This window comes from Lactuca saligna, chromosome 4 (assembly GCF_052625555.1).
Source record: "Lactuca saligna cultivar CGN05327 chromosome 4, ASM5262555v1, whole genome shotgun sequence".
Lineage (NCBI taxonomy): Eukaryota > Viridiplantae > Streptophyta > Magnoliopsida > Asterales > Asteraceae > Lactuca > Lactuca saligna.
This window is the reverse complement of record NC_136420.1, coordinates 96,980,270-96,995,080: the sequence shown is the minus strand read 5'-3', so window position 1 is coordinate 96,995,080 and position 14,811 is coordinate 96,980,270. Positions and strand designations below refer to the sequence as shown.

Here is a 14,811-nt window from a genome sequence, read left to right as displayed (position 1 = left end):
GGTAGTATATGAAGCCCACCAGGGGGTCTCCGATAGAAAGATGTCATTTGAAGGAAGATAATGGTGAAAGTCCAAAGATTTTGGAAGCAATCAAGTTATGAGGTTGAATTTCAAGAACTATGGGTGATTACAATGCAAATATGATACAAAATTACGTAGTATGATGTGGTTAGGTACCTAAGCTTATATAAGGTTATTAGGTATATTCACTTTACCCATATATATATATATATATATATATATATATATATATATATATATATATATATATATATATATATATATATATATATATATATATATATATATATATATATATATATATATATATATATATATATATATATATATTTGAAGACCTGCACGATTTAGTTAAAAATATGGCACTTCAAATTATATTTTTATCCACCATTATATATAATCATAACTCTTTTTTATTAATGTTTGCCATGCATATCTCTCAATGACTCAATATTTCTATAAAGACATAACTAAATACATTAGGAAAGAGAAACTTGGGAAATAATTATAAGAAAGAAGTACAAGAAATTAGCTCTTATTAGCAAGGATGATTCATGAATAAGTAATAAAAAGTTTTAATCTTTTGGGGAAATTCTTTAAGGGCACTTCTTCTTGTTGCCTCGGGTGGTCAAATTAGCATAGCAAGCACACGATTCGTAGTTGCCGGAGGTGCCCGGAGGCACACAATTGCACCTTCCACAACATGACCCGCATGACCTGTTGCATAGATTTGGCCTCTTTGATAGTTTGCACCTTGCTGCACATGCCCCTTTACAATCTACAATTTACATAAATCACCCCTATCTTACTCAAAACTCATATTCATAAATCATAATTAAGAAAGAAGCTCAAATTATACTTGATTTAATAACTAGAAATAGCTGTGTTAGTCAATAGAATCAATACTCACCAATCTTAGTGGATGGGTAGTTGTCATTGCTGGTATCATCCTGTAACAAAAAGGGTAATCATTACTATCCAAAAAGAAAGAGTAGGTGAATAACTAACAATATTCTAAGGAAGGAACAAAATGTTGCTGATATATTGTGACTATGGGTAATTTAACAAATATGTAAGATGGATTGATATTTGTTAAAAATAAGAAATAAAACTTTATGTTTCTTTAAGCAATTCAAAAGAAAAACTATTAACAAAAATAGATAAAACAATGCATGATCAATATAAGAATTGAAAAGAAGAGGAGAAGAAATATTACGAGTTGATTGGGTTGGAAGGCTTGGACAAGTTGGAGAAGAAATAGAGAAAGAAGAAATGAAGCAACAAAAGCTTTGGAGATTCCCATTTTCTTTTGAAGTGTTTAAGTGTGTATTTGAGTATGAATGAACAAAGGTTTCTGCCTGTATTTATAGGTGTCAAAGACAGAATATTGTGGGTGGGTTGGGGGGGGGGGGGGGGGGGGGGGGGGGGTGATGGAGAGATTTATTTCAATGATACAACTTTTCCTTTTTTCTTTTTATATTAGTGATCATATATTTGTTGTTCTAAATTTTAGTGTTTGTTTATATTTACATATATACGGCAAACGGATTCATTGACGTGATTTATAACAAAACTTAATAGCAATTAACGTGTTTGCTTTGGTTTTTTGGTACACATAAAATGTGCCATCCTGATTTGTAAAAGTTGCAAATTATATAATTTAGCTTGGTTTATGATTTTTATTGCTCATACCAAACAATATGGTTTAATTGGTCAAAATAATATCAGCCATTATATATAATTATCTAAATTATAATATCTCTGAAAAAATTATATGATTAATTATTTTACCTTATTACAAACCGAAATTAGTCATCAAGACTATATAATTAATTAATTATATTTTGCTTAAAACATTTCAGAAGATAATGGATCATTCTGACAAGTAGCATCTTAAATTGTGAAATAAAATCAATATGGTCTAGGACTCCTACACTAAAACTGAAATATTATATGAGTTAAGCTTTTAGTGATTATACTTTATATATAATAGTTATATTTATAAAATTAGGAAAAGAAGATAACAAAGATGAAGGAAAAAAAAAAAAGTTGGATTACAAGTATTTGGTATTTGATTAAGAAGGTAGAAATGACAATTAATGAAGTGGAAAGTAGGGACTTGTGCATAGTTGTCATCATGCCAACTATAGTTGTTTACTCAAACGGTCAAACCCAAATCAATATTTAAATGAATTGATCCCATTGAACTTACGATTTAATATGGAAAATGTGTGAAATAAGTTAATGCTAAAAAAAATCAGAATTATTATTGTGTTATAGAAAATCTAATGAAAAATCTTTATATTTTAATTTTATTAGCGATTTAGTTTTTTAAAGTCAGGCTTAATTGGTTTTGGCCTTTGGGTTATTCGGTTTTGAATTACTCACTATATGGGTTAACCAAATAAGAGTTCATATGTTAAAGGGCAAAATATTTCATTTACATACTAGAAAAACCAAGATACTATTTTCTATTCATATAAAGTTTTATTATTTTTTTTTCATAAAAACTAACGAACAGAAATAATCACAAACTCTGATTGTACATCCGAATCATCATTCACATTTTCATTTCCCCCCTACAATGATGTGTGAATATCATCTTCTGAATTCAGATTCTTCCCTTGAAGTAGAACCCTCCACCTGCGATGTAACATTCGCATCTGTAGGGTGAACTGGAACTTTAGGATCTTTCGTAGTGGTGTGTTCCTGTTCCATTTCTTTCGCAACATCGTCAATGATTTTCTTCAATTCGTCTTCCTTGTTGTCTGCTGCTTTGGACTCTGAGGAGATTGCCTTTTCTGGCTCATCGAATAAGTTTAGGAGCTCCTTGTAAAGGTTGGAGAGTGGGATGGTAGTAGGATTCGGTTTAGGAAAGATCCTGTGTTGGACTGTCATTCTTCTGAAACTTCTTCATGTAATTATCATCGAACGTAACATAGTAGGTTTCTTGTATCCTTTTAGATCTTTTGTTGAGAACCCGGTATGCTTTAGAAGTTAGAGAATACCCCAGGAAGATACCTTTGTCATCCTTAACATCAAATTTGTTCCTTTGTTCCTTCGAGTTGAAGATAAAGCATCTGGAACCGAAAACATGGAAAAACTTGACATTAGGTTTTCGATTATTTATAATTTCGTATGGGTGACAGAGAATCGCTTATTTTGGATACATTGGTTTTGGGTAAAGCAAGCAGTTCCTATCGCATCCGCCCAGAAGTAAAGTGGCAGACTTACGAATGACAACATGGTTCTTGTAGCTTTGCACAACAAGCGGTTTCGTCTTTCGACTACCTCGTTTTGTTGAAGAGTATAAGGAGCTGAAAAATTACGAGTTACTCCTTTCGCAGTCAGGAATTATTCAAACACATTGTTTTTAAATTCCAGACCATTGTCACTGCAAACGTTACGAACCAGCTTTCGCAGTTGAATCTCTATTTGCTTTATGAAGTCCTTCAGCTTAAGAGCGGCTTCTGATTTCTGTTTAAGAAAATGCACCCAAGTGAATCTGGAAAAAGCATATACAATTACACGGATATATCTATTACCACGAATGCTTTCAACTGCAGAAGGACCACAAAGGTCTATATGCAAGAGTTCAAGTGGTTTAATGACTTTCGTGTTCACAATCGTTTGATGACTCTTCCTGCTTTGTTTTCCCATTTCGAGGGCTACACAAAGATGTTCTTTTTCAAATTTCAGGAATGGTAATCCTCGCACATGATCACCAAGAACAAGCTTGTTGATATCTTTAAAATTGAGACGAGAGAGTCTCCTATGCCATAGCTAGCTATCATCAGTGGAAGCTTTCTCATGTAAGCAAATTGTCGGCTTCCCTTTGATGGGATTTATATTCAGTAGATACATTTCGCCTTTGCGTTTTGATTTCAGGAGCACAATTTTGGACTTCTTTTTAATTATCTCTGATCCTTTATCGTCAAATGAAACTTTAGTCCTGTTCCCACCACCAACTGCGAAACAATAATGAGGTTGTGTTGCAGTCCTTCCACATACGCGACCTTGCGAATTGAAAACTCTCCATTGGTTATCATCTCGTAACCTTTGATTTGACCAAGTGAATTGTTGCTAAATTTCACTCTGCCTCCATCCTTTAGTGTTCTGAACTCTCGCAGTTCCTCTTTCCTACACGTCATGTCACGCGAGCAGCCACTGTCGATGTATCATTCAGAGTCAAACTGCTCGTCATGTATTACCTACGAATGTTAAAGCAGATTTAGAAAACCAAAGTTGTTTTGATTCTCGCGAGTTTTTCACAGGAAAAAAATAACAGGATCAACCAGATAAGTTCGTTTTATTAAGGTTGTTTTATCTTTCTTTGTGATTTGAAAAACAGTAATCTTATTGTCTTTTGAGTTCTTATCCTTGGAGGATAGATTATTTTGTTTATTTTGGATTTGTTTTTTAACAATTTTTTTCTCAGCTATCTTAGGATTAGCTTCAGATCTTTTTAGAGTAATTTTAGGCTCCGAAACTATCTTTCCTTTGCCTTTGACATCACAAGAAGTCTTGGCTGAATGCAAAACATTCGTATTAGGAGAGACGTGAGAGTTGGTTTTCTGCACATGTTTTGCGTGATTTGGAAACGGTGATTTTTTTGAAAAGCTTTTTGATTCTAGACTTGTGGAGCATGATTTTGTTGAAAATTCTTAGGTTTCTCAGATGAAGAGACTTTCGCATTTGGATTGACTTTTTCTCTATGAACGAAGTTGGGATTCTTAGACTGCAAGAACTACTTTCTTTCCTTGAGATTTTTGTTTTATCTGGCATTCCTTTGGCGTTTTGGGGCTACGAACTACTTAGAGGATTTGTGAATACTAACCGTAGGTTTTGGCTTTCTGGTAGGAGTTTCGGGCTGAATTGACGATTTGTCACTTGGAACGTTCTTAGTCCCACATGAACTACCCTTTTCATAGCTTGAATTGACACTTTTTAGGGGTTCTGCTACTTACCGTCTCTTCGTTTTCCACGAGGTCATTTCAGATAGACCTTTTGTTTTGTCTGCATTTTCGATTGGAGCAGACCAGAAGAACTCGTCACAACCATCTTTGTTGTCATCTTCGACCATGGATGTTAATTCAACTGTTTGATTTTTGTTCAGTCCTCTAGTTGTAAAAACTTGGTTAGGAACAGTTTTAACTTTTGGGAAAACATTTGTTTTGGCTTTTAAAACTTTAGATTTGTTTTCAGAAACACGTGCGAATTCAGTTGAATTTTCAGAAATTAGGACTTTCGTAGGTACAAGTTCGTTTTTAACCAACTCAGAGTAGTCAAACTCATCCTTGACAAAGATTTCACTCATATCACTTTCATCGTCGAATTCAGAAACATTTTCAACATCAAGTTTATTTTCTGAATTTAACTTGGTGCTTAATGAGTCAAACTTCTATACAGTTTCAGATTTAATATGCTCTTTGTCTTTTTCATCCAAAAGCTGTTTAAGCATGTTTTTGTGATCTTTGGATTTTATTAAAGATTCAATTTTGTCCAATCCTACTATGTATGCATCTGAAGTTTCGTCTGATGAGACGATGGATTCGCACCTGTAACATTATGCGTCTATTTCGTCCTCTTTCACTCAAGAAATGGCAAAATCATCTTGTGAATTTTCTTTCCAATTTCACAATTTAAATGCAACTGGGTGATATTAAAATAAAGTCTTTTGGCAATCAAACAGAAAATATTACGCTATTTTCAAAGACCTAAATGATCTCTCTGCAAATAAATAGACTTATCCCTAGACTTAAATAATTCATATTCCAACTTTTCATTACACATGCGCCTCTCTTCACTCTTTGATGAAACCCTGCCGAGTTGATCGGTTAAGTTAGATTCAGTTAAGCGAGTTTGTTTTAAACTATCACTCAAACTTGAAAATGTGTATTTTAAGTCATTCAATTCAGTTTCATATCTAGACACAGGTATATTCAAAGATTTGAGAATGGAGTTTATCTTATTTATCACCTGCTCGCACTCGCCTAGTTGCTCAGGAACTGGTTTCGCAGCAAAAACAACTATCGACACCACGTCCTCCGTCAGTTTCATAGCCTTTCATCTCTGACACTTCACTTGTAACCATCAAAAACCTTCCATGGAGATGCGAACCTTCATCCTTCACTACGAAGCTCCTTCCATGAGTAGGTCTGCAAACCTCTTCATCATCAAAGTGTGTCGACCAGACCTTGACTCTGCCAAACTCATCTTTAGCCTCGTTTTCCTGCACAATCAAAGAAGGCATGGTTTTATCAGCTTTCCTTTTCTTTTTGATCTCCTCCAACTTTCAGAGATAATAAGCTTCATCATCCTCTCCCTCTGTGACAACCCGATACTTTCTAGTCAACAAAAGTCAAACCCGATAAATAAAATTTCAAGTTTTATTTCATTATATTAAGTTCCTAAGGGTTAGAAAATAATTTATCATATATAGATAATAGTTATATATATTTTCGAAAACAAAAACACTCGAGAAACTAGGATTTTTCCCTCAAAACTTCCAAAAATCGTCCAACAACTCGTTTTAGCCGAAAACCCTTGGGCCGAAAATGGATTTCGGCCGAGAACCCCATTTCTGACCGAAACCCCAACCGATATAAAGGGTTTTCCTCGAAAACTAGATCATGTATCTCTCATTTCACTCGAAAACACTCTCATTTCTCTCTCAAGTATCATCCAAGAACATTCGTGCCTTCAAGATCAATCCTTTGAATCTTCATATATTTCCTCAAGAACACCAAGAACAACATTCAAACCTTCAAGTGGCCGAAAACAACAGCAAAACTGAAAACTGTGTTTGGTCGAGAACCCACTGGAACCGAAAACTCTTCCTTTTCATATAGCATTTTTGGTAATCACTCTCGACACAAAAACAAGTGTTTTCTAACACTCCAATTAATGGATTAACTAATTAACATACAATTATGTGTTTAAATATTATTAGGATAGTGTTAATTCAGTGTACGCCAACTCGAGGGTCATCCTTTCAATCCACTATCCAGCTACAAGCACATACTTATTGTGCGTTCACACCCCTACATTTTTGTTGTTTTTTAATGTTTTCAGGGGTGATACAAGTAAAACACAAGGATTTTGTGTTTTTATAAAAATGATTTAAAATAGAGTAAAAACTTTTGCAATTGATACAAACCGAGAAATCACTACATTTTATAAAAATATTCAGATATTGTTATCCATTTTGTAACATGCTGAGCATAAGGGTAATTTTCAATATACAGCCATAACTGGAAAGTTTTCAGTACAATACATAACATATAATCAAACTATGGTCAATATAGTTTGGGAACACTACAGGACTTTTATAGAAATCAATACATGAAACGAGAACATACATGCAAACTACAATAGGTATAGTTTGGGATACATTACACTGTTTTACTAGTTCAAGAACATTATCCAGAAACAAACAAATAAACTATGGTAGATATAGTTTATGGAACACTATACTATTTCCCGGGTATAAGGGAGGCATTACTAAATAATTATTTAAGTATAATTATTTTACATTACAAAATTCAATATTGCAAGGTTATACATACATTTACAAGTACAAGAGAACACTACAACACTACACGTACATTAGTTAATATAGGGTTGTGAGGCACTACTTTAATTGTATCCTCCAGGGTAGGGAACTAAACCCTATACAGTATAACTAGAGTCTCTTGGAGGGAGAGCATGAGATTTGTGTATAGATCTATATGAGACTGAGAATTCTACACCTGAACTGCTGGCTATGGTTAGACAGACATGCCCGGGGTGACAAATGTCACAACATCCTACGCCTGAAGAATGTTGTAGATGTCACTAAGTCACATCAAGAATGGTTATATAAAACTCACAACAGTATAAACTAACCTTTTGTTTACGGGATTTCAATTCTTCAAATAGTTTTATTTTAATTAAAAGAACTACTATACATTACAACTAGAGGATTCTAGGGAATACAAATACATGGTTTTATTTTAAGTAATAAACTACTTTACATTACTGGTAGCAGCCAGGGTTTTCATACCGAACAAAACTATACATTACTAGTGGTATACAAAGATTTCATACAAAGGTTTCATACATTACATTAGTATACATAACTACTGTTAATATCCATGGATTTCATACAAGAGTTTTCATGCAAAACAACACAATACAATACAGTTGGTGGTATATAGGCATACATACAAAGATATTCATATACAATTACATAATACAGTAACAAACATACATTTTGGTCTTAAGTTCTAAGACTACTTTTCACTACTAATGAAAATATTGGATTTTCATGAGAAAAATACAAACATTTTTACAGATTCAAAGACAATATTTCATTACAAAAACATACTTAAGAACTCGCCAACTTAAATGTTGATACACTTACAAAATCACTTGTATTCAGGAAACCGGTAAGACGGGTACACCCAAAGGTTTTTGAGAAGACAGAGCTTTCAGAGTCGTGTCTTTTACACTGTTGTTATATATTTTTGACTGTCATACAAACTATGTATCGAAAAAAATGTAAATACAATGTTTATCAATGTAATGGTTGTGTTTGCTTTGATTACTATTATACCATTGTTGTGATACTGTACATGAAGTCGTCCGCCCCAGAACGTTTCCGTCGTTCCGGTTTGGGGGTGTGACAGATAGGTATCAGAGCATTGTTTATAGTGAACTAAGTATATCAAACCTTATAAGATATACAAGTATAAGCACAATGGGGCTAGAGTGCTCTGACTAAAAGTATACTTTTAAAATCTAAGTGTTTTATAATAAATTTACAAACATACATACATACCACAAAACAATATCTTAATAAGAACAAAAAAAATATTTTGATGTTGGATACTGCGGTTAAACCAGGAAAATTATGTAATCATATCTGGGATAAATATAACTTGATCAACTATATTTATCCGAGATATGACCAACATGTGTTTGGGAGTGGCTGTCGTGTTGCAACAAGTCTAAAACTTACCAAAATACATACAAGAGAAATACTAGAACCGAACATACATTTAAAATACCATACGAGTATTTTGTAGCACTATGGTACTAGAGCCAAACACGAGAAAACAAAGAACCTTTTTTTTTTTGTGTGTATATATATATATATATATATATATATATATATATATATATATATATGTTATATATAAGTAAAATTTTAACATCCCTAGAATAGGTGATTTAACGTTACTTCATGTTCCTTGTTTGGTTGTGGACTTAGAGTAGGATCACTTAATCGAAGGCCGATTTAGTTTTAATTATATATAATTTGTGTACGCTATGTGATTATAGGGGTTCAGGCACAAATCACATTATACAAATCCATCCCAAGTGTTGCCATTAATTTCAAGGGGATTGTTTACTTGTATTAGTATACTTGCACTGTAAATTGCTTAATAGAACACTATATCTGTCAGGACTAAGATATATATTGTTTAATATCACCCGACTCATGACCATTATAAAGAAGTTATCATCATTTCCTCTTGAAATATTTTTAGAAAAAGATGCCTCTGAAGAAGTCCAACAGGAAGAAAACCAACGCTCTAAACACCACCGCCACCCCCTCATCGGTATGACCCCGCTGTTTTCCAAGCAGCAGTGAAACCCGTCGTGGTTGTCGCAATGTCGCAAATCCACGCAAGTGGTATCTGTGGAGCGGATAGTGGTGCCAAACCTTCCAATCAAGGAGACAACCATGGACACCCGAAGGAGTGTGCGTGACCCGAGACAAGCAAGGTGAAGTTTTCCACATGCACTATTATAGACAGAGCCCTCACTAGGTGGAACAGCCAAGTCAAATCCATGACTCTTCTGGTAGCCAATGCTATGAATTGGGATGATTTGAAGGAGTTAATGTTTGTTGAATACTGCCCGAGGAGCGAAATGCAAAAATTTGAACAAGAGCTCTGGAACCTAAAGATGAAGGGTTCTGACATCGCTGCATACACTGCTGGGTTCAGTGACCTGGCTCTAATTTGTCCTAGGATGGTCACCTCGGAGAGCAAGAAAGTGAAGAGGTACATTTAGGGAGTAACTCCCCTGACACAAGTAAATTTACTAGCTGCCACTTACATTTGACAGTGCCAAGCGCCTGGCACAGACACTGATAGACCACGGAGAGAGCCAAGACTCCGTAGAAGTCGTTCCTAAACAACACAAGGAGGGTGGCAGCACGAAAAAGTTCTGGAACAAAAGAAACGGACAATCTTCGTAGGGGCCCTCAAAGAAACAGCAAACGGTGGCAATCCATGCTGCTACGATCCCAGTTGTTGTTCATACTACTCAAACACCTCCCAGTCGATACGTTGGAAACTTGCCAAGGTGCGACAAATGCAATTTCCACCATCACGGGCCTTTTCGTGAGATACCGTGCAGTAATTACAACAAAAAGGGGCACACAACCTGTTTCTACAAGACACCAGCACGACCAACCTCCCAGAGCTAGAGTAGGCCAAGCCTGCTTGGGTGTGGTGAAACCGAGCACTACAAGAGGATTTTCCGTAAAGTAACGACTGATGGCAACACACGGGGAGTACTAGCCATGGGTCAGGAGGAGGTAGTCTTTGATCCCTTCGTAGTCACGGGTACGTTCCTCATCGACAACTCATATGCATGCATTCTCTTTTATAGTGGTGCGAAGAGGAGTTTTGTCGGCCATAAATTCAAACACTTACTCAAACAAAAATCACAACCTTTAACCAAAACATTCACTGTCGAGATGGCTAATGGAAAGAAAGAAAGCACCAACGACGTATTCATAGGATGCACCCTCACTCTAAATGACTATTCCTTTCCAATCAATCTTATGTCGGTTTCCATAAAAAGTAATGATGTCATCATCGGCATGGATTGGTTGAGCCCTAATTGGGCTGATATCCTTTGCTATGTAAAAGCCAATCGCCTCAATCTGCCAAACGACGAAGCCCTTATTATCTACAGCGACAAACCTAGCACTAACATTCACATCATCCCGTGCATCAAAGCCTAAAAATACTTGAAAAGGGAGTGTCACGCATTCCTAGCCCATGTAGTCAGCTAAAAACAAGAAGTTAAAGACCTCGAGAGCATCCCCGAAGTCTGTAACTTTCCTGCTATCTTCCCTGAAGATCTTCCAGGAGTTCCTCCCAAAAATCAAGCCGAGTTCCAAATTCACTTAATTCCTGGAGCCACCCCCATAGCCAAATCCCTGTATCGACTAGCTCCAGTGGAAATGAAGGAATTATCTAGCCAACTTAACAAACTTCTAAGTAAACGATTTGTTAGACCAAGCTTCTCACCCTGGGGAGCACCGGTCTTGTTTGTTAAGAAAAAGGATGGATCTTTCCGAATATGCATAAACTATCGTGGGTTAAATAATCTTACCATTAAGAAACGATACCCTCTTCCGTGAATAGATGATCTCTTCGATCAATTCCTAGGAGCTAGCTACCTTTCGAAGATAAACCTAAGCTCAGGGTATCACCAATTATGAGTTCATGAGAATGATATTCCCAAAACAGCTTTCAGAACTCATTATGGTCACTACGAATTTGTAGTAATGCCTTTTGGTCTAACCAATGCACCCGCAGTGTTCATGGATTTAATGAACAGGGTATGTCATCCCTTCCTAGACAAATTCGTGATAGTCTTCATAGATGAGATACTCGTCTACTCACGAAGTAAGGAAGAACATAGCCAGCACCTGAGACAAATCTTAGAAACCTTAAGGACAGAAAAGCTTTAATCTAAATTCTCAAAGTGCAAGTGTTGGATAAGGAAGGTCAATTTCCTTGGTCACGTGGTCAGCAAAGAAAGCATATACGTGGACCCCTCCAAAATAAAGGCAATCGAGAACTCGACAACTCCCAGAACACCGAAAAAATCCGGCAATTTTTAGGATGTACTGGCTACTATCGTAGATTCATAAAAACTTCTGTAGAATTGATAAACCTCTTACTACCCTAACTAAAAAGGGTCGAACTTTTAGCTGGAGTGAAAACCAAGACACTGCGTTCCAGACACCGAAGCAAGCCCTGTGTAGCGCACCTATCTTGTCTCTTCCAGAGGGGACAGAGGATTTCATTATATATTGTGATGCATCCAACCAGGGGCTAGGCTGTGTGCTTATGCAATGAGGAAAGGTTATCGCCTATGCCTCGAGACAACTAAAGGCGCAAAAAATTAAATACACCACTCACGATATTGAGTTAAGAGCAATAGTGTTTGCTCTGAAAACCTGGAGACATTACCTATACGGTACCATGTGCATAATATTCACCGACCACAAAAGCCTTCAACACATCTTTGATCAAAAAGAACTTAACATGAGATAGCGACGATGGGTAGAGCTACTCAATGATTACGAGTGTGAAATACGCTATCATCCCGGTAAAGCCAATGTAGTAGCAGATGCTCTTACTCAAAAGGAGTACTCAGGTCATAGGGTGAAGGCATTAACCATGACCATTCATTCGCATCTGTCCACACAAATCAAAGAGGCCTAGTTAGAAGCCTTAAAGCCCGAGAATGTGGCAAATGAAGCCTTAAGAGGAATGGAGAAGAACTTCGAAATTAAGGGTGATGGGGTTTGTTATTTTATGAACCGGAGCTGGACACCAAGATTCGGTGGATAAAGAGATGTCATCATGAATGAATCCCACAAAACTCGATACTCCCTTCAACCGGGTTCAGATAAGATGTATCTGGATCTCAAGAGACTATATTGGTGGCCAAATATGAAAGAAAAGATTGCTACCTGTTTGGGAAAGTGCTTAACTTGCGCCAAAGTCAAGGTAGAATATCAAAAGCCCTCAGGTTTACTTCAACAACCAAAAATACTTAAATGGAAGTCGGAACAGATCACAATGGATTTCATTACCAAGTTACCCAAAACGTTGGGTTGTCATGATACTATTTGGGTAGTCGTTGACAGACTAACCAAGTCCACCCACTTCCTGCCAATCAAAGAAATAGACAAAATGGAGAAACTGACTAGAAATTACATCCAAGAGATAGTACAACCTCACAGTGTGCCCATATCAATTAACTCGGATAGAGATAGTAGATTCACCTTGTGATTTTGGCAGTCACTTCAGAAAGCTCTTGGAACTAAGCTGGACATGAGCATAACTTACCATCCTTAAACTGACGGGCAGAGTGAGAGAACCATTCAAACTCTTGAAGACATGATGAGAGCCTGTGTGATCGACTTTGGTAAAGCATGGGATACCCATTTTCCACTGGTCGAGTTTTCTTATAACAATAGCTATCACTCTAGCACCAAGGTTGCTCCATTTGAAGCTTTCTATAGCCGTAAGTGTAGATCCCTTCTATGATGGGCTGAGGTGGGTGACACGCAGCTAGCTAAGGGATAAATCCCTGATAGCACTCTCACTAGTCCGGAAATCATTTGAGAAACCACAGAAAAGATCATACATATCCATGAATGACTAAAAGCCTCAAGAGATAGACAAAAGAGCTATGCAGACAAGAGATTAAAATCCTTTGAATTCCAGGTTGGCGACTGCGTTCTGTTGAAGGTCTCACCTTGGAAGGGCATGATATGCTTCTAAAAGCATGGAAAGCTAAATCTAAGATACATCGGGCCATTCGATATTCTTGCTAGAATCGGCCTCGTAGCTTACAAACTCTGTTTACCACAAGAACTTAACAACATAAACTTTATTTTCCATGTATCAAATCTTAAGAAGTGTTTATCCGATGAAAATCACGTGATTCAACTCGATGAAATGGAGATAAACAAGAATCTTAAATTTGTGGAAGAGCCAGTAGAAATCATGGATAGGGAAGTCAAACGAATGACACAAAGTTGCATACCGATAGTGAAGGTTTGTTGGAATGCAAACTGGGGACCTGAATTCACTTAGGAGCGAGAAGATCAAATGCGACAAAAGTACATGCATCTTTTTCCCTAGTCCATGATGTAATCACTATAGAAAGAATGTCGGGATGAAAATCCCTATAACGGGGGGGGGGGGGGGGGGGGGATAATGTGACAACTCGATACTTTCTAGTCAACAAAAGTCAAACCCAATAAATAAAATTTCAAGTTTTGTTTCATTTCGTTAAGTTCGTAAGGGTTAGAAAATAATTTATTATATATAGATAATAGTTATATATGTTTTCAAAAACAAAAACACTCGAAAAATCAGGATTTTTCCCTCAAAACCCCCAAAACTCGTCCAACAACTCGTTTTTGGCCGAAAAACCCTCGCACTGAAAATGGATTTCATCCGAGAACCGAATTTTCGGCCAAAAACCCAAACGGTATAAAGGTTTTTCCTCAAAAACTCGATCGTCTCTCACTCAATTCACTCGAAAAACTCTTATTTCTCTCTCAAGTATCATCTAAGAACATTCATGCCTTCAAGATCATTCCTTTGAATCTTCATATTTTTCCTCAAGAACAACAAGAACACCAAGAACAACCTTCAAGTGACCGAAAACAATAGTAGAACCAAGACCCGTTTTCAGCCGAGAACCCACTGGAACCGAAAACTCTTCCTTTTCATATACCATTTTCTGTAATCACTCTCGACACAAAGACAAGTGGATTCTAACACTCCAATTAGTTGATTAACTAATTTAGATACAATTATGTGTTTAAATATTATTAGGATACCATTAATTCAACGTACGCTAACTCGAGGGTCATCCTTTCAGTCCATTATCTAGCTACAAGCACATACTAACCGTGAGTTCACACCCTTACATTTTTGTTGTTTTTTAATGTTTTCAGAGAGGGGGGGATACAAG

General features: G+C 36.4%; 1 protein-coding gene across 1 annotated transcript; it reads right to left on the bottom strand.

The window, feature by feature from the left end:
- Positions 1–496: 496 nt before the first annotated feature.
- Positions 497–1,359, bottom strand: LOC145038704 (snakin-2-like). Its single transcript, XM_078986981.1, has 3 exons — positions 1,238–1,359; positions 932–971; positions 497–799 (listed from the first exon to the last, which is right to left on the bottom strand). Exons 1-3 carry the CDS (start codon positions 1,322–1,324, stop codon positions 618–620), a joined length of 309 nt encoding a protein of 102 aa, XP_078843107.1. The 5' UTR covers positions 1,325–1,359; the 3' UTR covers positions 497–617.
- Positions 1,360–14,811: the final 13,452 nt, after the last annotated feature.

What these genes read in the sequence shown, in the direction of transcription:
- LOC145038704 (XM_078986981.1), bottom strand. Translation starts at nt 1,324, where the DNA reads ATGGGAATCTCCAAAGCTTTTGTTGCTTCATTTCTTCTTTCTCTATTT. An exon ending in CCTTCCAACCCAATCAACTC is followed by an intron (nt 972 to 1,237) that starts GTAATATTTCTT and finishes TTTTTGTTACAG; the next exon opens with GATGATACCAGCAATGACAA. An exon ending in CTACCCATCCACTAAGATTG is followed by an intron (nt 800 to 931) that starts GTGAGTATTGAT and finishes TGTAAATTGTAG; the next exon opens with ATTGTAAAGGGGCATGTGCA.